The sequence below is a fragment of the Narcine bancroftii genome, chromosome 3 (genome assembly GCF_036971445.1).
Source record: "Narcine bancroftii isolate sNarBan1 chromosome 3, sNarBan1.hap1, whole genome shotgun sequence".
Lineage (NCBI taxonomy): Eukaryota > Metazoa > Chordata > Chondrichthyes > Torpediniformes > Narcinidae > Narcine > Narcine bancroftii.
Window position 1 is genome coordinate 110,630,279 of NC_091471.1, and position 24,706 is coordinate 110,654,984.

Sequence of the window (24,706 nt, forward strand, 5' to 3'; positions counted from 1 at the left end):
CCGTGCTCGATATATCCTCAAAGATTTTCATTAAGTTTGTCAAACAAGACCTGCCTCTCTTGAATCCATGCTGCATCTAACCGATTGTTCCAATTCATTCCAGATGCCTCTCTATTTCTTTAATGATGGCTTCAAGCATTTTCCCCAACTTCAGATGTTTAATTAACTGTCCTATAGTTACCTGCCTTTTTCCTACATCATTTTTTGAATAGTGGTGTGACATTTGCCATCTTCCAATCTGCCAGGATCTGTCCAGAGAATTTTGGTAAATTATCACCAAAGTGTCATCTATAACCCATTTATTTCAATTCCCTGGGATGCATTCTGTCATGACCAGGGGACTTATCGATCTTTAGGCCCACATGTTTGCTCAGCACCCCTTCTTTCATGATCACTATTGCATCCAGGTCCTCACTTCCCATCGCACGCATAACCTATGATAGTCATTTAAAGCTTCTGCCATTTCCTCATTACCCATTATCAATTCTCCTTTTTCATTGAGCAGTGTTTGTTGACATTGCTCAGAGTCCTCCCATTAACATTGCATTCTACCTTCAAATTTGACGCTGCAATGAATTACTTCACACTTTTCTGTGTTAAACTCCATCTGCCACTTCTCACCCAGCTCTGCATCCTTTTGTAACCTCTAGGAACCCTCCAGACTACCCACAACACCAGCCACTTTCATGTCATCTGCAAACTTACTAACCTAACAGTCCACTTCCTCCTCCAGGTCACTAATAAGAATCAACAAGAGAGGGATCCCAGAACAGATCCCTGCAGGACACCACTGGCCACCTACCACTATGCAGAATATAAACCAACTACAACCACACTCTGCCTTCTCTGGGCATGCCAATTCCATATCCACAAAGCAAGGCATTCTTGGATTCCATGCCTCCTTGCTTTCTGAATGATTCTTGCGTGGCGGGGCCTCATCAAAAGTTTTTGGGAAATCCACCACTCTGCCTTTATCAGTGTACTTTGTTGTATTCTCAAAGAATTCATTCAGGCTCATGAGACACAACCTTCCCCAGATGAAGCCATGCTGACGATCCCTAATCAGATTATCCCTCTCTAAGTGGTTGTATATCCTGTATCTCAGGATCTTTTCCAACAGCTTGCCCATTACTGAAATAAGACGCACTGGTCAATAATATCGTGGGTTATTTCTACTCCCTTTCTTGAAAGGAGAACAACATTTGCAACCTTCCAATCCTCTGGTATTTCTCATGTCTTCAATGATGATCAAGGTTCCTTTTATTGTCATGTAATAATCCATAAAGCAAACAAAGAGTTGTCATGAGCATTGCCTGGCTCTGCTAACAAAAAAAAGAAAGAAAAGCAAAAGAGAGTCCCCTTAGATACACTGTGTCTGTGGATTCACCTCCAGTGCACCCATAGCTTCTGTGGCTGTACAATCTCTTGATCAAACCATTGGCAGCCCAAGCTCCAGGGTCAAACCATCTAGCCTTCCTTCAGTGCCTGAGGCCATTTGGGGGCCCTTCTTGCCCTCAGCACTATCTTGAATCCCAGTTCCGATACCTTGTTCCCATGAGCCAGTCTCCTGCAGCCTGTGTGAGTACTTCAACCATGAGTTGCCAGCAACTCTAAGCCTTTGTGAGTCCTTCGACCATGTCACCAACCTCTTGCAGCCTGCGTGTGTTCTTCAACTGCTGATTCCCTTGCTTGGTCTGCAGCTGTGGTCATGCTTCTTGTAGGGTTATTTCCCATGCTTATTCTTCTCATTGGGGGTGTTCTCCTGTTTCTGGTGCCCTGCAGCCTTTCATGGTGCACTGCTCAGCACAGACATCACCATCTTGGAGACCCATATCAGGCGTGGCAGGTCTTTTTAAAAAAAAACCCACCATCACCTCCTCTAACAGGTAGTTAGGCATCACCACTGGGCAATAGGACTCTGTGGAGCAGCGCTGTGACTCTGCTCCCCACTCTCCCAGTTCCAGATCAGCAACAGCATTGCTGTTACAACAGCTCCAGACTAACTGCCATTTTTAAAAAAATCACCACCAGTGGCTCAGCAATCTCCTCCCTTACTTCCCTCAGTGCATAAATCTCGCCTGGTCCTGACGTCTTGCCTAACTTCGTCCTTTTCAAAAGCTCCTGCACATCCTCTTTCTTAATGTCAACGTGCTCAAGCGTTTGTCCCCTTTAAGTCATCTTCACAATTGCCAAGGTCCTTTTCTCAGGTGAATACTGAAGCAAAGGACCTCCACTACCTCCTCTGACTCTATGGACAAGTTTCTACTAACACCCTTGATGGATCCTATCCTCATCCTCTTGTTCTTCACATATTTGTAGAATGCCTTGGGGTTTTCTTTAATCCCTGCTCACCAAGGCACCTTCTCACTCTCAGTTGTTCTCTAGAGCTCTATCAGTTCCTATCTTCTTAAATCACTTGTGAGCTTTTCATCCTTTCTCTGCCTCAATTGAATATACTTGTGCAGAGTGCCATGCAAATGTTTTCTACGCACTTGCCAGACTGTTAATAAATGTTTTAAATTTAAATTTTGAATTTTGGCATACAGCATGATGACAGGCCATTTCGGCCCATGAGTCCACGCCACCCAACTTACACCTAATTAACCCTATATCCTTGTTATATTTTGAATGGTGGGAGGAAACTGAACCTCCCGGGGAAAACCCATGCCTACACGGGAGAATGCACAAACTCCTTACAGACAGTGTGGGATTCGAACCCGCTCCAGATCACTGGCACTGTAAAGGCATTGTATTAACTGCTACACCAACCGTGCCACCCTAATCTTCCGTACCTTTCCCCCGAGTACAACTTCTCCCAAGTTCCAGGTGAACAGTATCATAGTTTCACCTACCCCAATTAAATGTTTTCCCAAATTGCCTGTTCTTGTCCTTCTCCAGCACTATGGAAAAGGAGCAAGAGTTATTATCACTTTATTGAAATGTTTGTCCACTGTAAGATCTGACACCTGACCTGCTTGGTTTCCCAATACCAGGTTGGGTGTAGCCTCTCCTCTAGATGGCGTGTCTACATATTGTGTTAGGAAAGCTTCACACCTTACAAATTCTATACCATCCCAACCCTTCACTCTAAGATGGTGCCAATCAATATGATGAAAGTTAAAATCATCCATCACTTTTCTAGAATCTGTTTTCCTATCTACTCCTTTATGTCACTGTTACTATTGGGGGACCCATGATATAAACCCAGTTGGGTTAATGATCCCTTCCTGTTCCATAATCTGTAGACAATCTCTCTACTACTTTCCCCCACTTTCTGCAGCTGTGATAGTATCCCTGATCAGCAATGCCACTCTCCCACCTCTTCTCCCTCCCTCCCTGTCCTTTAAGGATCTTAAACCGGGCACTCTAAGCAGGGAGCCATATCTCTGTAATTTGTGATTCCATCATTACATTTGATCAGTTATAAATTCTGAAACATAAAAAGCAGCCAGCATGTGATATGGCTTTACCTCAAAGTAAGTACAAGGCATCATATGTGACTATCTTTTGAAAATAGCTCATGTTAATTTGTCCCTTCACTGCATGAGCGATTGCTGTTTGTAGTAGAACATTTTACCTTTTCCACTTGGAATGTTGAGGCTTTTTTTCTTTGGATTAGAAACAGTCCCTGTTAATATCAATCTTGCTGTATAATTCCACTTTTGGTTTACCTGTGACTTGTGTAAATCTCTTCTAATCGCTCTCAAAAACTACTAAACAAAGAAGATTGCTTGTGGCTTAACTCTCTGGCCTCACTGATTTATAATAATTTTGAAGGCATGCAGAACTAAAATGCTGAAGAGTAACCGATGACTATTAAGTTTATTACTCTGCCTGTCATCATCCAGCCATTTCCGATCATGTAAAAGTGATGGGGGAGTAAAAGACTAATGCCCCTTTTTTGTGTGGAGTGCCTTGTCAAAGCTAAACCAAAGAGGAGGAAACTCAGAGTGATCTTAAATAAATAGGGGTAGTCAGAATCTCATAGAGGCTATCACCTTTTATAGCATTTGTTATCTCTCAAATGTCTTTGACTCCTAGGTATAATACAATAGTGTGATATCAATGGGTTCTTGCAACTGCACCACCATCACTTTACTGATCATTCAACACAAATTCTGGGACATTTACCTTCAGGTTTTATCCAATTACATTCACCTTGCTTTTGCTTTCTTTTCATTCTGGTTGGTGCTATATCTTGCCCTTTAGTCTTGACTTCACCTGAATCTTTCTAAACGAAACACCTCTTCCTATTCTATATCCCTTGTATTTCTTCGGATTTCACCTGAGCACATTTTGCTGCCCTGCACAAGTTCAAAATAGCACTTGACATAATAAGTTAACTTGAGAAAATAACGTGCAGCTGACATGATTTTTTAAAATTTTTTACTGCATGACATTAGGCTCTGAGGGTGGTGCACCTTTGAGGAGACCTTCCCAACATTCAGGTTGTAGAGATGATAGCTTGGCAATGGGGGAGAGTGGGAGGGAAATTCTCTATAGAAATACAAACCTCTCTGCTCATTGAGCCTGAAACTCTAATCATTGTGAAGTCCTGGAAGAATAACTTGAGGCCTTGATAAACAATACAGTTTGGATTCCAATTTCCACCATGAGAGCAATGAAATTCAACTTAATTTAGCTAACCAGGAATTAAAAGTAACAATGGCAATGAAACTAACAGGCTGTCACAAAAAAAGGCTGGCCCAGTAAAGAAGGAAATCTTGTACCAACACTGATTTACCCAGTTTACACACAATTAAAGAAAACACCCACTCATGTCTTTCAGCACAAAATGGAGTCGACTCTTTATTCCCTTCAGACAAAACACTGAATTCTTCATCTCACCAAACACCACCCAGCCTGTGACTTTTTCATTAGCTCTCTGCCCTATGGGTGTTCCTGATGCTCTTTCTCTCCTCCTGCAACTGAGATGTATCCTATGTATACAGCCATCTCAGGTAGCCTGCACATGTATGCTATTACTCCTGTAGATTGGCTCAGATGCATCATCGGCGACCGGAACGCTCCTGATGTAGGTAAATACATGACCACAACAATCGGAAGCCTTTTCTGGTTCAGTCAACATCTAACTCCAATCCCAGAACCGTCAAGAGTTATTTTCTCAAGCTAAAGTGTTACAACTTCATGTGCTATTTTGAACTTGAGGGCAGCCAAATTGAGAGAAACCTGGGCTCAGGACTCTGAGTCAACCGAGCAATAAAAAAAAAAATGGCTGACAATAAATGTTGACTTTGATAGTAATATTCTCATTGTGCAAATTAATTTTTAATAATTCAAACAGAGTTGTAGCTCTTCAAGAAAATATAAGCTAATATTCTCACTTAGTTGTAAATAAAATGGTTTAAAATTCTGTTGCATGCAATCTTCAAAGTTTAGATTTATAGACAGAGTACATATATGATATCATATACAACCCTGAGATTTTTTTTCTGCGGGCCAGACAGAAATCTTGAGAAGATTTTAATGTCAAACACAAATGTATCAAACAATGTCATGCTTGCACTAGAGAGATAATTAATCAAAATTAAAATCTTTGGGTGGCCTCACTAATTTATAATAATTTTGAGGGGCAAAGCTAATCAAATGCTATTTTTTGCTTATTGAAAGCTCAATATGTAAAATTGGATTCTTTAGTTCTCTTTTGTAATTAGTTACAGTTTGTTTAATCTTTCATAAAAGCACCCAAATATGGACTCTTGGCTTTTCAACTGGTGTTTTCTTTCAGACAAATCATTAAATGAACAATAATTCCAATATAAAACTTCATTTTCCCTCATTCATTGTGAGTTCTTTAATCATCTTAATTCAGAAAAGAACTACTTCCTCAGGAGTTTGCGGAGGAGCTAGTGGAGTTGTTCAAGTGAACCGGTACGGACTTGAAGGGCCGACATGGCCTGTTTCCGTGCTGTAAACGGTTAAATGGTTATATGTTGCATCTCTAAATTTTTAAGTTTAGACATACAGCACAGTAAACAAGTCATTTCAGCCCATGATTCCATGCTGCCGAATTTAAACTCAATTAAGCTACACCCCTGATAAGTTTCAAACAGTGGGAGGAAACCAGAGTTCCTGGAGAAAGCCCACGCAGACATGGGGAGAACGTACAGACAGCTTGGGATTTAAACCCCAGTCCAATTGCTGGTGCTGTAAAGGTATTGCGCTAACTGCTATTCTAACAGTGCCACTCTTCATCCTTCAGCCATCTCATGTGACTTTTCACATCTTTGGATGACTGGTTTACTAAGGAGGGCTGCATTTTAGATGGAGCTGGTAACTGGATGATGATAGTCTCATCTTGTCCTGGTTAGCTTGACATTTTTGGAAACATTCAAATTCAATGCTTTGGATGATTGATGTGTAGTTACTCTGTAAAATGTGCATTGAATTGTGAAGCAGAAATTGGGTATGTGCCTTGGATTTGAGACAGCTGCTGCTAAGGTTCTCAAAACAGCAGTTTACTCATCAGACTTAATTTAAACATTGACATTTCGACTTTTGGTATTTTGTAACAGGAAGAAATGTGCAAAAGCTCTGAGAAAAACCTTTTGAGGGGATTAAAATAATAAACATACCTCAGTAAGACCTACTATACTATAGTTGACATTTTCTTTAACTCTAGCAAGATATATGAATAGTTCATCTTAATTCTGGCTTACATTGCCATCTTACAAATGTAAGAAGTGATTCTGCATATTTAAATACTAACTTTGTTTAATGCTTTCCCTGAAAGTGAAGTGTCATGCACCATTGAGATGAATTATGATTCTCATGGAACTAATTATTTTGTTAACTTTATCTAGCTAAACCATCATGTAATTTCATGAGATAATACAATAGCATGAAGTAGTTTTAAAGATTACAAGTGAATCATGCAATAATTCTTAACTGGTATATTATATATAAATATGTCTTTAAAAGAGATTGTCGGGGTTTAGTATAGGTCACTTCACAAACAAACACTGCACAAAAGAGATCTTATTTAAAATGCAAGAGCTTTGCTGAAAGAGGGATGTCATGACCACCGTGTCTTTACAGAAACGTTGAAGAATGCCTATAGAGACTTCAAAAGTAAGTGTTAATTGGACTGATGCTGTAAAGTAAATGGACTATTGTCTTTAAAGCAAAAGATGGCCTGGGTGAAATTGATTCCAGTGCCAGCAATCTGTCTGGTTGCAGTTTGCTTTGCTAAGAGGTTTTGCAAGCAGAGAGAGAGAAAAGACCAAACAGGCTTTCTCTAAGAGAGAAAACTGAGTTTTGCAGTGGCTTTTGAAGGCTGTAACATGGCAAGCTGGCAGCCTGTTGAAATCCCATTTTGAAGAGAGGTTCTGAGTTCAGCCTGTTGAAAAACCCTTGTAGTCCTTACAAGAGTTAGAGTGTTTCTCTGAAATAAGGGAAACTAGAGGAACTCTGTGGTGAACTGGAAGGTTATCATTTGGAAAACCCATGATGGGGCAAGTTTCTTTGGCAAGACATGGAAATGGCTGATGGGAGGGATCAGTTTGTGTGTGTCTAACAAGTAACAAATCTCTCTCTGAAACCAACAAGAACCTTCTTGAGCGGTAACCAGTTACCTTTAAGCACCAGAACTTGGTGAAAATTCATAAATGTTAAATTCTGTGCACAGTATAAGAATTGCCTGATAATGGTGAACTTGGAGGAGCGAGAAATGAGATTGGACTGTGAATCAAAGAACTTTCCTGAACATAAACACTTTACATACACATGCACTTAGAATTAGAAGAGGGTTAAGTTGACTTAATAGTAATAAGTTAAAGTTTGATTCTGCTTTTATGTTTAAAGAAAATTAAAAGCGACTTTTGTTTTAGTAACCATTTGTCTTGGTGAATTTCTATAGCTGATGGGTTTTTGGGTCCTCTGGACTTGTAACACATTATTGTGACATTCACCCGAAATTTTAGTTTTCAACACATCAACAAACTGTTCACAGCACTGAGAAAGGAGTTACACCCAAGACTTGCGAGTTTTAACAACCTTATGAAATTTGGGTTTCAGTTCAATTCAAAGTGAACATTATTTGCTCAATCCTTCCATGTTAACTTGGGCATGGAAATATCAATCTTGACATTTTAGTGTTATATCATACTTGGTCTGTCTGCATGATAAATTTTTGTTACTCCCAGATGCTATAAAGTTTGTGATTTGATGCTTGCTTTGCTTCCTTTGTTTTGTTTTTTTTTGTGCAATGTTTTTGTTTAATTGAATGATCCCTTTTTCAGATTTCATATAACCTATACTCCAGTCTCCTCATTGTTGAAGCCCTGTGATCCCTATCAGAAGTGCTTCCAGGTCAAAGTAAGGTTCTTTCTTTTGAGATTTTAACTCGTGTTCCAGATAATGAATTGTTAAATGAACCTCTGGAAAAAAAAGAGCATGGTGTACAATAATTTCAGCTTGTGGAAATTGATTCGGGAGCACGGTATTTCCTATAAATTCAAACAAGTGGCTTTTTACATCGACCTCATGTTTTTTCCCCTCATTTTCCTTATTTATTGGTGTGCTTTTATGGTTGCTATTCCTTTCTGCATTTCTTTCACACCTCCTTGCAGCTTTCAAGATTGATGTCAGCTTTTTGAATTTATTTTATTTGTAAGTATTACTTGGCTTCCTCCCAGTCTATATACTCCTGTTATCTAAGAGCATTAATAGGTGATTTATTTATGGGTCTTTGCCAGCAATAATAGATGATTTAACCCTTCTATATGGGAAAACTGCTCTTAGCATCTTAATTCACATGTTGTTAAAGAAATTCAGCCTGTAGGGAATTGTGGGTGAAAATCCAAGGTGCTGCTTCATCCGAAATGTTCAACTCCATAATACTGTATACACTTGAAATGCGCGCTTGTAAAGTACTCCAGTTAAATAACATTCTTTTGAATTTTCAAGCTGAAATGGTCGAATTTATTAGCAGAATGGAACTTAAAAAATCATGGAAAGTTTTTAGTTTTAAATTAATCAGACTTTACTCATTGAATAATAAAGCCAAAATAATTGCATTCTGAATTATTTGTTCCACATGAGTAAATGAGTTAGCATATAAGTAGAATGGCATGTCTAAATTAACCCCCATGCAATGTAGCTGCCAGGAATTTCATAACTGGACATTTTATTTTTTTTTACATTTAATCATAACCATATAACCATTTGTTTGCTGTGTTTATTCTAATTCAATTCCTAACAAATTGCCACAATTATTACGCTTCTGCAATTGGGACATCAGTCGGATTGCAATGAAAGTACATCTTTTAGGAAATTTTCACAAGGCTGAAGGTAAATAATTTTAGTTTCAGTTCAATACAATCATAATTTTCAACAGAATTTCTAGCTTTATTAATAATGATGGAATTTAATGATGAATTTAATGATATCAAAGAAGAGTGCATTAAGACTTCTTAATTCAATCATTAAGAATCTTGTCAGATGTATTTAATTAATTTGAAATTATTGTGTAATTTTACATTTGAAATTCATCATCATAGAATTTCCAGTTGAGCCTTAAACAGGAATTGAGGCAAATGGGAAAAATACTGTGTGCTTGAAAAAAGTTCATATTAATGATCCCATTTTAATGCCCATATGTCAATCATTTAGTGTCATTAATGCTGAAAGCCTTAAAATAAGTTAATCATAGTTGATGTTCTGATGACATCGTCTACAGGATTTTAATAAAATACTTTTGGAGAAATAACTAGCTTTTTAAAAAAAAAAAAATTAACCCTTCTTCCTTGGCATGAGGTTATTTAGGAAAAGCATCCATAGATGTTTGTTGACTTCAAGAATGGTGTAACTGACTTTAGCTAACCCTAACCCAATCAACCTTCACTGAAACCAAATGATTATGTGATCTTGTAATATACTTCTGCAATTGTCAGAGATAGTAATAAATATGTTTGCATTTTGGTATTGACAATTACTATTTCTTCTTTTGCAGTTGAAGAGTCTTTGGGCACTATGTCAGTGTTTCTTGCCCCCGCCAACAGCCAAACTGATATAGTGAATCGCAACAGTTCAGCTACGCCACCAAATACACTTAATCTTCGCTCTTCCCACAACAAGTTGGTAAACTCTGAAATACAGAACACAGAAATCAAGAACAATACCCCAAAATGCAGGAAGAAATATGCCTTGACTAACATCCAGGCTGCAATGGGCCTGGGTGACACAACAGCAGTGTCATTTACAGCAAATAATACCAATTCCAAACTGGCGAAGAACGGAGAAAATCAGCTGCGTAAGGCAGCTGAGCAGGGCCAGCAAGACATGAACAAGAATATCAATACAAACAGTGTCAAAAATATAATTTCAGAAAAGTTGGAAGGTAAGGAACCAAGCTTACAAGACTCATCTTGCACTGAACCCTTGACGTCACAACCAAGGAAGAGCAAGAGCTTTCTGAATTACTATGCAGACCTGGAATCATCCACTCGTGGATCAGAGCAAAATTATACCATCGACTCAAGTGAGGAAAGTGCTGGCCTGTCTCATGATAAAACTATGACAAGCAATGATGTGGCCTCAGATGAAAGTGTATCTGCCAGTCCTGAAGATTGTCAAATGGCTACTATTTCCTCCAGTTCTGAAACAAAGAAGGCTCCATCCAGATTTGGAGGGAAAGCTGACTGTGCATTAAGTAAAATGCAGAACATGGGTCCCAGTGATGAAGATTCAAGTTGGACCACCCTGTCACAAGACAGTGCTTCATTGAGCTCACCTGAAGAAACAGGTATAGAAATACTTTTTTTTAATACATTCATATGTTGATTGTATTGTGATCAATAATTATATACAATGCTTTATAAATGCATGTTTCCCAGAAGTGAACAATTGCTTATATTTAATTATGTTGCATCTTAATAAATTCTAGAGCCACAGCAATGTGGTTAACTCCTAGCTACACTCTGAAATGGGCAAGTTAGCTACTGAGATCAAAAAAAGTAGCCTTGGACATATGAATGACAGTGATGCCTTCATCTCATGAATAACTAAAATAAGAGTTGCATAAACCCAATATCAAAGAGAAATTAATACTGAAACGCTTGTACACAATCTTACTTGAAATTGCAGCTGAATTTGTTTGAATGTTCTGCATTGTATTGCAATTTATGGTGTTGTAAATTAGAATTCATTCGGTTGCAGCACAAGGTCAACATCACTGAGGAAGCAATTACGCAGCATTGTTTCTGCTCGTGCATCTCAATACTTAGAGAAAACATGCAATGTGTCCAATGTGAAATTCTAGATTTGACACGAGTTTGCAACTCATACTGGAAAGCAGAAAATGCCACAAATGCGAGAAATGTTTTTTTTAAAAAAGGAAAATGCAAAATGCATTCAGCAGATCAGGCAGATTTAAGAAGAAAAACAGAATCAACGGTTCAGGTCAGTGACCTTTCATTGGACCTAGAAAAATGAAAAATTGAATATATTTTGAGTTGCAGATGAGAGGCACGAGTGTAGAGAAGAATGAAAGGCTGTGGTATGTTGGTGGTGATCAAGAGAGACAAGTGTAGAGACGAGTGTAGAGAAGAATGAAAGGATGTGGTATGTTGGTGGTGACCAAGAGAGACGAGCGTAGAGAAGACGAGCGTAGAGAAGACGAGCGTAGAGAAGACGAGCGTAGAGAAGACGAGCGTAGAGAAGACGAGCGTAGAGAAGACGAGCGTAGAGAAGACGAGCGTAGAGAAGACGAGCGTAGAGACGAGCGTAGAGAAGACGAGCGTAGAGAAGACGAGCGTAGAGAAGACGAGCGTAGAGAAGAATAAAAGGCTGTGGTATGTTGGTGGTGACCAAGAGAGACGTGTAGAGAAGACGAGTGTAGAGAAGACGAGTGTAGAGAAGACGAGTGTAGAGAAGACGAGTGTAGAGAAGACGAGTGTAGAGAAGACGAGTGTAGAGAAGACGAGTGTAGAGAAGACGAGTGTAGAGAAGACGAGTGTAGAGAAGACGAGTGTAGAGAAGACGAGTGTAGAGAAGACGAGTGTAGAGAAGACGAGTGTAGAGAAGACGAGTGTAGAGAAGACGAGTGTAGAGAAGACGAGTGTAGAGAAGACGAGTGTAGAGAAGACGAGTGTAGAGAAGACGAGTGTAGAGAAGACGAGTGTAGAGAAGACGAGTGTAGAGAAGACGAGTGTAGAGAAGACGAGTGTAGAGAAGACGAGTGTAGAGAAGACGAGTGTAGAGAAGACGAGTGTAGAGAAGACGAGTGTAGAGAAGACGAGTGTAGAGAAGACGAGTGTAGAGAAGACGAGTGTAGAGAAGACGAGTGTAGAGAAGACGAGTGTAGAGAAGACGAGTGTAGAGAAGACGAGTGTAGAGAAGACGAGTGTAGAGAAGACGAGTGTAGAGAAGACGAGTGTAGAGAAGACGAGTGTAGAGAAGACGAGTGTAGAGAAGACGAGTGTAGAGAAGACGAGTGTAGAGAAGACGAGTGTAGAGAAGACGAGTGTAGAGAAGACGAGTGTAGAGAAGACGAGTGTAGAGAAGACGAGTGTAGAGAAGAATGAAAGGCTGTGGTATGTTGGTGGTGACCAAGAGAGACAAGTGGTTTGTTAATGAGATGAAAATGGAGGAGAGAGAAAAAAGTTTTAAAATAATTATGCAAAATCATAGTCAAATGGCAAGAATAATAAAATATAACCAACAAAGTATCATATTTTTGTGTAACTCTAACTTTAATACTGTAGTATGTAAAAATCAAGCTATTTAGGTTTTCAAAATGCAATAGGATACAGGATTATAGAGGTAGATATTTCAATGGCACAATGCAATTTTTTAAACTTTGTCTTTCTCTTGCATGACTTATTTTTTCCAAATTATTGGAGCATAATTAGCAACTTATTTGTTACTTTACTGAACTAAAAAAGTTGCACTTTGCTTCCTTGTTGGTAATTCTCACATATATGGAATTTATTATGGTTACAGAACAGATGCAAATAATGCACATCAGTTAGATGAAAATTAGTGTCTTATTACATTTGATAGTAAACTTCACTTGATAAGCTTTACATTATGAACCTCAAGACTCATTGTGGGTTGTGGACTAATCCGGTGTTTGAATAAACCAAAATTGCGATGCTAGCATATAATTTAATGAAAGTGGTTTAAAATCTGAAACATAATCAAGTAAATCAAGGAATTGGGTGCATAATACAGTCTGGAGTACTTGGCGTGATGATACTTTGACTGTCAGCTGAATCAAGGATGAAAGCACGAGTCATGCTCTTGGAATAGGGGCAGAGCCATTGTAGTCCTGCTTGATTGGTGAGTCCTGTGACCATCTGCTCAATTTTTGGGTTTCTTTTGAACAACCTCCACCTTATCAGCCATTTTTCAGACTGAAGTCAATTAGCGTAATTCTGTAGTCAGATTACATCTTGTAAGAATTAAGTAAATTGTTTCTAGTTGTTTTGGACTCGTCTGCAGGTGTGGATCTTTGTTATGCCATGAAGGATAGGATTATCAATAATATTGTGCAAAATGTTCACTGACATTGTAATTAAATATTCTGCTCATTTATAGCTAGAATTTGGCTCATTTACAATGAGAATTGTGTGCAATGTAAAAAGAAAAAAAAAGGTTGTGCAATTAAAAAAGATGAAAAATTTGATTTGTGGCTTTGGAGAAAGAGAAACCATTTTCAAGCATGAATGTTTGGGTGGCATGGTTGTATGTGTTATAATTCATATCTCACAAATTCAACAGTTTTTTTGAAGAGGTAAGCAAAAGAATTAATGAAGACAGGGAAGTAGATGTTATCTTCTTAGACTTTTGATAGGCTCTTCCAGAAGTTTGGATCATGTGGATCCAGGAGAAGCTAGCCAATTGGATTCAAAATTGTCTTGGTGAAAGGACCCAGAAGGTGGTTTTTCAGATTGGAGGCTTGTGACCAGTGTTGTGCTGCAGGAATCTGAGCTGGTTCATTGTGGTTAATTATCAATATTCATGATTTGGATCAGAATATAGCTGGTTTGGTTAGGAAGTTTGCAAATATCACCAAAATTGATGGTATGGTGGTCAATGAAAGAAGGTTTTCTAAGATTACAACAGGATCTGCATCAGTTGGTAAAGTAAGCCAAGTAATGGCAGATAGAATTTAATTGAGATGTGCAAAATAATGAATTAAACCAGGGCAATACTTGCACAGTAAATGATAGGGCCCTGGTGGATGTTGTTCAACAGAAATACCTATAGGGGTACAGGTAGTTACATAGTTACCTGAAAGTATTGACAGTGATAAACGACGAGGTGAAGCTTGCCTTCGAAGATCAGGGTATGTTGTGAGTGATGGAACAGATTCCATGGGTTTCGAAAGCAAGGACTCTGAATGAAGTCTGACAGTAAATGACTTTATTTACAGCAGACGCACATGGTAAGATTGCAACAGGGATAAGACACACATGCTTACACACACAACAATGAATTAGAGTACACAGTGTTGTTATATACAATCAAGGAAAAGAAACAATATGACACCTGCCACCCCTTGAGTAAGTGCAGACATGGCTGTATGCTACTCGGGACACTAAGATGCTCCCAACTCTTTCCTAGTGCACATTTTACCAAACAATTTATCCTGCAACATTCCACGGTATTTGTCCTGGAGTGAAACAGGGTGGTCCCTCGGAGATGGCTAAAAGAGAGGCCAGCACATGTGGCATACTTAATAGTACTGGAGGTCTGGGGAGTCCATCCCAGGCAATCTACAGGAATGCAATGGCTCAGTGCCAGCAAGGTCTAATTGATTACAAAGGCCAATGGCCCAAGGCCAAATACAAAGGTACTTAAAGGGGCCAGTGGTCAGATGTGCACTGATGGGTGAGGTGGAGACAAATCTTGATTGACAGATGGTTTGTCTTCTGACCAGGTAATGAGCAGTGGTGTCACATGACAGCCATGACCCTCCATAATACAGGGTATTAAGTACAGGAATAGGAATGTCTGTACAAGATGTTAGTGAGACCACTTTTGGAGGAGTGTGTCTATTTTAAGAAAAGGTTCATGAGAATATTATCTGGATGAGATCTTGAGTTAAAGGAGAGGCTGGATAGAACATTACAGCACAGTACAGGCCATTCAGCCCACAATGTTGTACGACACACTGTAGGTAAACCTTCTCCACAATAATCAAATTTTTCCCAAACTCACACCTGTTTTTCTTGCATCCAAGTGCCTCACTGAGAGTATTTTGAATGTCTCCATTGTACCAGCCTCCACCATCATTGCAGGCACCCACGATTCTGAGTAAAAAAATACTTACCTCTGATTTGCCCCTAATCATTCCTCCACTTACCCTTTAACCAAAGACCTCTGTATTTGCTATTGTCACCCGAGGAAAAAGGTACTGGTTGTCCACCTATCTAAACCATTCATAATATTATATTCCTTTATTAAGTCACCTCTCATCCTTCATTGTCCCAAAGAGAAAAACCTTGGCTCTGTCAACTTTGCTTCATGTGACATCAAATACTATTTATTATTATGTATTAAAACATAAATGTCAAATTCTCCAGTCCAGGAAACATCCTGGTGAATCTCTTCTGCACTCTCCCCAAAGCTTCTTGTAATGAGGTGACCAAAACTGAAAGTCTAACCAGACATTACCTATTCAACTTGATAGGTTTAAACTTTTTTTCCCTGTATTAAAAAAGGCTTAGCAATGACCTTGTAGAGATATATAAAATCATAAGGAGCATCAGTAGGAAAAATGGTGACAGCCTTTTTCTCATAGTGTTGAAATCTGAAACTAGAGGGAGAAAGATCTGAGGGTTAACAGAGAGTGATTAGTATACGGTTATTTCTCTCTTTGTTTACATTTTTCTCTCTTGTATCTTTACGACAGTTTTTTGCATGACTGATGAATAGAAATTCTGCCTGGCCCATACGGAAAAGAATCTTAGGGTTGTATGTAATGTCGTGCATGTCGTGCATAAATCTGAACTTTGGAACGAGCTGTCAGAAGAAAGCTGCAGAGACTGGTATAATTCTGACATTTAGAAACCATTTAGACAGGTTCGTGGACAGGAAGGGTTCAGAGGGATATGGCCAAATGAGCTTGGACAGACAACTTATTTGGCATGGTTGAGTTGAGCCAAAGGGCCTGTATTCATGCTCCATAATTTTATGACTAGATCCACACAGATATTTTGGAATTTCACAACGTAGCTCCAGCAAGTTAGACTTTGAAATGGAAGCAAAGTTCTGAACTTGCTGGCTGCTCATCGGTGGTAATTTTCTGACCATCCTTTATTTGCATGGAATCCATTGGGAATTCCCCAGAAGATGAGGGGGAAATCTCCTGCCAAACAACATATCTATCCATTTGGATGGAGAATGGCTTTGAAATTCAATAAAGGTCATTTCCTTTTTTTTAATTAATTGGGTTTGCTTAAATACTTACTGATTGAATGAGCTTGTATAATTTTAATAATTCAATAGCTTTGGAATTCTTTCAGATGGATCTGGTTGCCAGGATCATTCTAAGTCCGAGGCAGGATTAACAGGTGGCTGATCCTGTATACTGTTTCATAGGTAGAATACAATTGGGTCTACCAACCTGTTAGCATCAGATCACTAACTGCACAGAAAATTGTAGTATGAGATCAGGATTAAATCAGATGGCGTTAATATTGACAGATTTAGAAAAAGCAAATGTATATTTATTTTGTAGATTAGTAATGAGTGCAGGTGACTTGCTGCTGGCCTCAAGTATTTGTCTGAGTTCTCTGTAAATCTTCCAGTATTAATTTGGAACAGCAACCTAAGGAACCAGTGTCTGTTAATCTTTTTCTGTACTCTGCATTGTTGTGTCTAGTGCTTTTAATAAAAAGAAAGTTGACATCATGATGTGCTGAACGAAACGAGTGTATTCTTTATTTATTTGTAAACTGTGGGAAATCAGTGTCATTACTGTCATTGTGAATTCACACACCTAATTTAAAATGGATGATGATGAGGATAAACTCCTTACAGGAGCAGATGGGGAGGTCAAACTAAAATCCCCTTCCCCCTTTTTTAATTTGAAATATACCAGCATGGTTCATGATCCTTGAAGCGCATTTCTCTGCCCCCAGTGTGACGAGCCAGAAGACGAAGTACTGTTTACTTATGGAGCATCTTCCAGAGCAGACTGCCTGTGAAGTGGAGGGTGTCTAAGTGGATCAGGATGGTGATCTCCCATACAATATGCTTAAGGAAGTAGAGCTAGTATGCTGCACTACGTTAACCTTGCCAGACGTGTTTGTGAATCCGAGTCCAAGCAAAACGCTTTATGATCTGGCTAGTTATGTTGATCGTCTTCAGGAAAACATGAGATTGACAAATAATGTACAATGCTGTACCCATGTGTTCCTCTGACACGATGCTGTTTGCAAACCACTTCAGTCCATTTGCGATGGTCTTTTTCAGGTCTTGTGATGCTACCTGAAGACTTTTGAGATTTGACAGGAATGGCAAAGCTGACGCGGTGTCCAACAACAGGTTGAGGCCGGCATATATCGACGGTCCATGTTCTGCATTGGAGCCAGAGTCAGAGGGCCAGTTGCACCCTTGCCATTCGGACGCTGCAGTGCTTGTCCTGCACTATCATATGAGGTTGGGCTGAACGGTGGACTATTAGGTAGCGGGACAGTTCCAATCAGTCCTCCTTGCATGGCTTGTGGGGTGGGGGTTGTCGCAGTCGCATACTCACCATTGTCAGAGGTGGTGCCGGCCACTGTTGATGATGTAAGCCATGCGAGGTGCAGGGGGGTAATAGTGAGCATGCGCATGTGTGTTAAGCGTCAGTATAGGAGTGATGAATCTCAGATGCAGGAGGAGAGTGAGAGTGGCAGGATCACCTGTGTGGCAGTGAGCCAATGAGAAGGACAGAGGAGTATAACTCGGTGGTGTTAGGGGAGTTGAAAAATGTAGCATTGTATCTAGTGAATAAGAAAAAGATTAACTTCATGGTATGCTGAAAGAAATGAGTGAGTGTGTTCTTTATTTATTTGTAAGCTGGGGTAAATCTATGCTGTTACAACTCCCAGGTTTCTCTACTTCTGAGAATATGAACTCAAGGTGTGTAGTTGTAAAAAAATTTACACCTTGTGTAACATCTAGTTATTTGAACACACAAGTTTCCTATGCTGCACGGATGTTTATTTTCCTACTGTTTCTTTATGAAGACTTAATATCGGGTAATGGAAGAGATAGAGATGTAATCCCTTTCTGTTGTAGCATGATACCAGATTCTACTGAGTTATAGCCAATCTTGTGATGATTCCATCTTTGTTGCAGACATGTTCATCTGAGAGATGAAAAATGCAGCATCATTTGCACTGAGCTCCATATTTAAACAAATGTAATCAAATTCTTTTTCTATAACGTGCATCAGAGTGTATCTAAAATGCTGGACGGCTGATCTATAAAAATAGTATATAGGTATGCACTGCTTAACGTCCACAATACATTCTGTGAAATTGGATGTTATGCGAAGTGGATGTTGTGCGAACACCATATTAAGTACTTAGCAAAGCTATATGGGATACTGTAGCGTTCCTGTAAACATTTTATTTCCAAGTAGGGATCAGTTTGGGGACCGACACAGGGCTGTGGGCAGAGAGCAGGGTAGAGGGATCAGTGTGGGGACCGACACGGGGCTGTGGGCAGAGAGCAGGGTAGAGGGATCAGTGTGGGAATCGACACGGGGCTGTAGGGAGAGAGCAGGGCAGTGGAATTAGTGTGGGTATACAGTATACAATTTCCCAGAGCTAGCAATTGCTTTTTCTAAATTGCTGTGGACTTGCTCGTGGTAACTGAATAATTATGGGATTACGGACACGTATGCGGTCAGACGTTGCCCAAAAGGATGTTAAGCAGCACATACCTGTACATCATATTTTATTTAAAGCCCTTTCACTTTATTTATAACCTTACAATTAATTGTTGGAGGATAATGCAAACAGGTGATTTGTTAGTTTGGACTGATTGACATTAGTATTGGGCTTAGTTTGAATTATTGATCAGAAAGTGGTGAAGGTCTTCTTGGTGAGAGCAGCACTCTAGCTAATAGAAATTTTTCTACTAAATCAATTTATAGTGTAGCTGAAATGCGTCTACAGCAAACTGAAGGTTAGAAACCCAAACAAGATTTCTATTTTGCAAGATTAGTGGTTAGCATTCTCAGAGAAGTTAAGCTGATTCATTGAATTTTATATTTAATGTAAGTGACTGAGAGAGAGAGCAGCAAGCATTCTGTACTTGTAGAGAACGCTCATTTACGTTGAAAAGCATTGCAGTGACTGATAATTGAATCCCACTAGTCAAAATGTACAATTTCAAAATGTCAACCCTTAAACAAAATCATTCAGTAAATACATCAGTCTTGCCACTCAGAGACTATTTTGTGATGAGTGCTTTGTATGAATATGCTGCTATAACTTTCCATGGCTGTTTTTCATTTTGTTGATTGAAGATGACTGGCATTAATGTTGGGAGCTGTGCTTTGTTTTAGTATTCAAAGCGGAAAGGTCTGGTGGAGAATAACGTTACATAGTTTACTGTGCTATAATTAAATCCTTATTGTGTTCATTTTGTTACTGTGTATGTTGATGGGTCACTAATGTTGCTTTTGGAGTATGGAATTAATGGGCATATGCAGACTTGAAGTAAAATGATGCTGGTAGTAGATCAGAAGCTAACCTGGAAAGAACCGAAGGATAATGGTAAGTACAGTACAGATCAATTCCATTTATGTTTGAGTGTGTCCAGGATCATGCCTTACTGGTGCTCGATAACAATAATACGAAACACGTTCTTGTTCTTGAGAAACTATTATTAGTTTTGCAAAAAATTGTTTTTTTAAAAGATTTATCAGTTTTTAAAAAAACTAAGTATTTTGTCAGGATATCACATTGAAATGAAGCACAGGTCAAAATAATATTTGAATTGTATTGAGAAATAAAGACAAAATTTATGCAAAAACTTCTATTTAGCAATGCAGTTTAAAGTCTATCAATTAAAAAAAAACTGCAAAATAAAAAAAAGATATTGAGGAATAATCATGTTTCTATCTGATGAGTAATTGGATTTTTTTAAAGAAACACATAGCTGGTTAACTAATTTTATTTACTTGGGCAACAAATTTTAATCTGAAAGCTTCCTCTTCTATTTTCTTTAGGTGCAGCATATTCTCTGAATTACGTCTGATTTTCAGATTATTCCAAACAACCATGTAAATTTGCAGCCTTTTGAAATAAAGTTAATGTTAACATGGGGAGCAGCATTCCTGCTTTCCCAAACCCACACTGGAGTTAACCAAGTATGCCTTTCTTGGCAGCAGTTGTTTGACCCTGATTACCCTGGAACATGACAGGATCATTAGCGAAGGGACCAATTAACTTCAAAGATTATTCTTCCTACTACTCAAAACTGGAAATAAGGCTATCTTAAGCTGTCATCGAAAACATTAAAAAACATTGCGTAAGGATTTTTTTGAAGAGAGCAGACCTGCTGGAAGTTCCTCAGAATAGTTTATTTACAAAATTTCATAAATAGAAATTTATAATTTGAATGAACACAGAATTAAAAATAGTTGAATGTTTAAATGTATACATAGTGTGATTATTCCCCTTTGACGTGGTAAATAATTATTTAGAGCAGTTATTCTCAACCTTTTTTTTGCCAATGGCTCCCTGACGACTCTGCTCAAAGTTTATGAGCCCACTTCCTGAGAAGCAGTCAAGTTTAGTTGGTTCCTTCCATACTTCTCTCCTACTGATTACTTAATAAATATTTTACGATGTCTGTCATGCACCCCCGTCCCCCAAATATGCTGTGGCTTCTAGAGGTGATTGAGGAGGGGAGCATGGGTGGGTGGGGTGTATGGCCCCCATTGAGAATTAGTGATCTTGAGATTGTACTCTGACTGCAGAATATGGAAATCACTAACTTAATATGGTTCCCTTGTTGTGAGATTTTCTGTATCAACAGAGTTGTCCTGTTTCCTCTCAAAGAAGGGTTTAAAATGAGGGGAGCTATATTCTTGTAACTGAAATGTACAGGAATTTCTTCTCGTAGGGAGTGGTGATTCTCAAATTGTCCACCCAGGAAGATTGTGGTGATTATGTCATAAGAAGTATTTAGAGATCTTTTTTTTTAAAGTTGGTGAATAGGAGGCTGTGTGAGCTACCATAGAAGATTTGAAGCATAAATCATTCTTAATCCTATTGAGCAACAAGGCAGGCTTGAGGGGCAACATGGTGTACACCTATTCATATTTTCGTATTTAAACTTGTCTTTCTTTCCTTCAGTGTAATGGGGTTATGCAGTGGGAGGCAGGGTGGAATTGAGTACAGAAAATAAGAGCTGGTTAAAACTAACACTGCTCACAAAGATATGATCACAAGATAAAGGAACAGAAGTAGCCCACTTGGCCCATCGTGTCTGTTCCATGACTCTACCCTAAGCTGAACTATACTCACATCTAGTTCCAAATGCCAGCTTTTTCCCTATATCCCCTGATGCTCAGACCAATTAGATACATCAATCTCCTGCTTAAACTCTCCCAGTGATTGGGCCTCCACCGCTGAACGCAGCAATGAGTTCCACAAATCCATGACCCTCTGACTAAAGAAGTTTTTTCTCATCTCTGTTTTAAATGGATAACTTTAATTTTAAGACTGTACCCTCTTGTCCTTGATTCACACACCAAGGGAAACATCCTATCTACATCCACTCTGTCAAAACCTTTCAAAATTCAAAATGTCTCTGAATCCCCTCTCATTCTTCTATACTCCAATGAATACAATCCAAGAGGTGCCAAATATTCCTCATACGTTAACCGTTATATTCCAGGAATCATCTTAATAAATCTCCTCTGCACTCTCTCCAACAACATTACATCCTTTCTAAGATAGGGGGCCCAAAACTGCACACAGTACTCTAATTGAGGTCTTACCAGTGCCCCATAGAGCCTCATCAACACCTTTTTACTCTTATACACTATTCCACTTGAAATGAATGCCAACATAACATTCGTTTTCTTTACTACCAATCCCACCTGGTCATTAACTTTTAGGTTTCCCATGAGGACGCCATTTGTACTTCTGAGGTTTGAATTTTCTCCACATCCAAAAAATACACTGCCAAAATGTATAACTATACATTTCTCAACATTTTTTTGCCAAGTCCTCTAAGCTGTCTATATCCTTCTGCAACTTTATGGTTTCTTCAAAACTTCCTGCTCCGCCACCTATCTTAGTGTCATCTGCAAATTTGACCACAAAACCATTAATTCCACAATCCAAATCATTAATATAAATTGTAAACAGTAGCAATCCCAAGACTGACCCCGGTGGAACACCGCTTGTTACAGGCAGCCAACCTGGACAGGATCCCTTTGTTTCCTGCCTATCAGCCAATTTTCTATCCAATCTAATATCATCCCTGTAATTCCATGGGCTCTCAACTTATTAAGCATCCTTGCAGCTTATTAAGCCTTCTGAAAATCCAAATATACAACATCACAGCCTCCCCTTTGTCCATCTGAGATTTCTTCAAAAAATTCTAGTAGGTTGATCAGGGATGATAAAAAAAACCATGGTTTAAAACCCATGCTGACTTGGACCTGTCTTGTCATGCATCTCTCGGTATTTCATAACCATGTCCTTGAGGATCGATTCTAATACCTTCCCAACCAGGCCTATAGTTTCCTTTTTTCTGTCTCCCAAATCAGTAGAACCACATTTGACACCTTGCAATGTTCCAATCCGATGGAACCAGGCCAGAGTCTATGGATTTCTGTAAAATCATCACCAATGGGTCCACAATCTCCAAAGCTGCCTCTTTTAGAACCCGTGGATGCAACTCATCTGGTCTGGGAGAGTTATCAATCTTTAATCCATTAATCTTTTTAACACTATTTCTCTAGTGATCCTAACTGCATCTCATTCTATTCCCTGAAACTTCTGTCTGTCAGATATATTGCTAATGTCTTCCACAGTGAAGAATGACATAAAATATCAATTAAGATCCTCTGCCATCTCTTTATTACCCATTATAATTTCCCCAGCATCGTTTTCAATTGGTCCTATATCTATGCATGTCTCTCTTTTACTCTTTATGTATTTTTTAAAAATTCTTATTATTTTATATATTGTTTGCCAATCTCCTTTCATAATTCATCTTTTCTTTCCTAATTTGTCTCTTTCTGTAAGTTTAAATCATTTAAAATCAATTTATCTATATATCTTTCTGTAATAGATCTATCCTAAATGAATTAATACTTTTCTTAATCACCTGCAGCCATTTTCTTCTATTGAAATCCATAGTGAAGCAAGTTGTTTGTTGGGATTCTCTATCATAGGTGGTGAGAATTGTGACAACATTTTGGTCAATTGTCAGCCTCCTGAAGAGTTTTGTATTAGAAGTTAGAAAACATCAATGGTCAACCATGAACCAGACATTTTGGACTTTCACCGAGGGATCCCAGAGTTGCTCAGTATCCAAAGGGGAATGAGATTTCTCATTAAAATTTTGGCTAATAGATTCCGATTTCTTGTCAGAATACATGCATGATATCAACTCTGAGTTTCTTTTTCCTGTGGGCAAGGCAGAACTACCACTATTTGCAATAGGAGATGTTATCCTACAAGATTATTCATGCCATTTAGGAATTGCTTCTTTATGTTAGTTATATGAGAAACATGGCTTGCAAATCACAGGTAGCAATTGATTAATAGTTAAGTCAATTATTTTGGTCAGTTGTAAACAGTCCTCTCAGTTTTCCTCAACTTCAGGGCTACGTATGTATGGCTGTCATTGTAATATCTGGGAAAATAAGATAGGTGAATAAGCCCTGTGGTAACTTGGTCCAGATATACAGCTGTCCATCATAAGAGAATGCAAAAAGATATTGACTGTCCAGATGCAGTGGGACTGCAAAGAGGGTATGTTGTAAATCTACTACTTTAAAGACAACGCCGTTCGCCAGAACCAGACTTAATGTCATGGCATGGTTTGGGGAAATCGGATGCATGGGTGCCACCATGCCATTCTGGACTCAGAGGAAAATGACAAATAGCAGCAGGCTATGGGAAGGGGAGCAGCGATAATCACAGACTTTCCCACCTTAGTTCGAACTTATAGCATTGAACAAACCCAAGTACGGAACATACTTGCCCAGTAGATATGAGTAAGGTGATTGAGTGCTGCACCCTCCAAAAGGAAATGGCACAGGATTTTTGGGAGATAGTTACAACTGCTTATCGGACATAAGCAGGTGTACAGATTTATAACAATGGGGGAACATCAGTGCCATTTAATGCCATATTGATGCAGTGTCTCCCTGGTAAAATGTCCACCTTAATAAAAAAATAATCTTGACTGGGCAAAAATGTAAGAGAACAACAATGGCGTGCAGTGCTGGCCATCTGATCTAATGGTAGGGAACAAGAATGAGTAGAAAAGCCAAAATTTAAGTTTGAATTTCCTTTCCGACTGTATGATCTGACTCTTGATGATGACGACTGAGTTATAACTATTGTCCCAATTGGTCAGACTCACGAGATGACAGAGAACCAGCCACAGGGAAACAAATCTTGTGGGTGCGCCTCATACATAGTCATGGATACCTACTTCACAAAACTCACAGGATCTTTAATTCTATAACTTTTTTGGGTTATAAATA

The 24,706-nt window shown here is 38.9% G+C and overlaps 1 protein-coding gene across 4 annotated transcripts in view; it reads left to right on the plus strand.

Moving 5' to 3' along the window:
• LOC138757472 (amyloid beta precursor protein binding family B member 2-like) overlaps positions 1–24,706 on the plus strand; it is a 367,320-nt gene that overhangs the window by 143,226 nt on the left and 199,388 nt on the right. For 3 of the 4 annotated variants that reach the window (XM_069924831.1, XM_069924832.1, XM_069924834.1), the window contains exons 2-3: positions 8,262–8,337; positions 9,974–10,765. The exons of the other annotated variant lie outside the window; for it this stretch is intronic. In XM_069924831.1, the coding sequence (XP_069780932.1) occupies positions 9,994–10,765 (772 nt within the window). In that variant the 5' untranslated portion in view covers positions 8,262–8,337; positions 9,974–9,993. The remainder of the gene's footprint in view (positions 1–8,261; positions 8,338–9,973; positions 10,766–24,706) is intronic. 4 annotated transcript variants of the gene reach the window in all.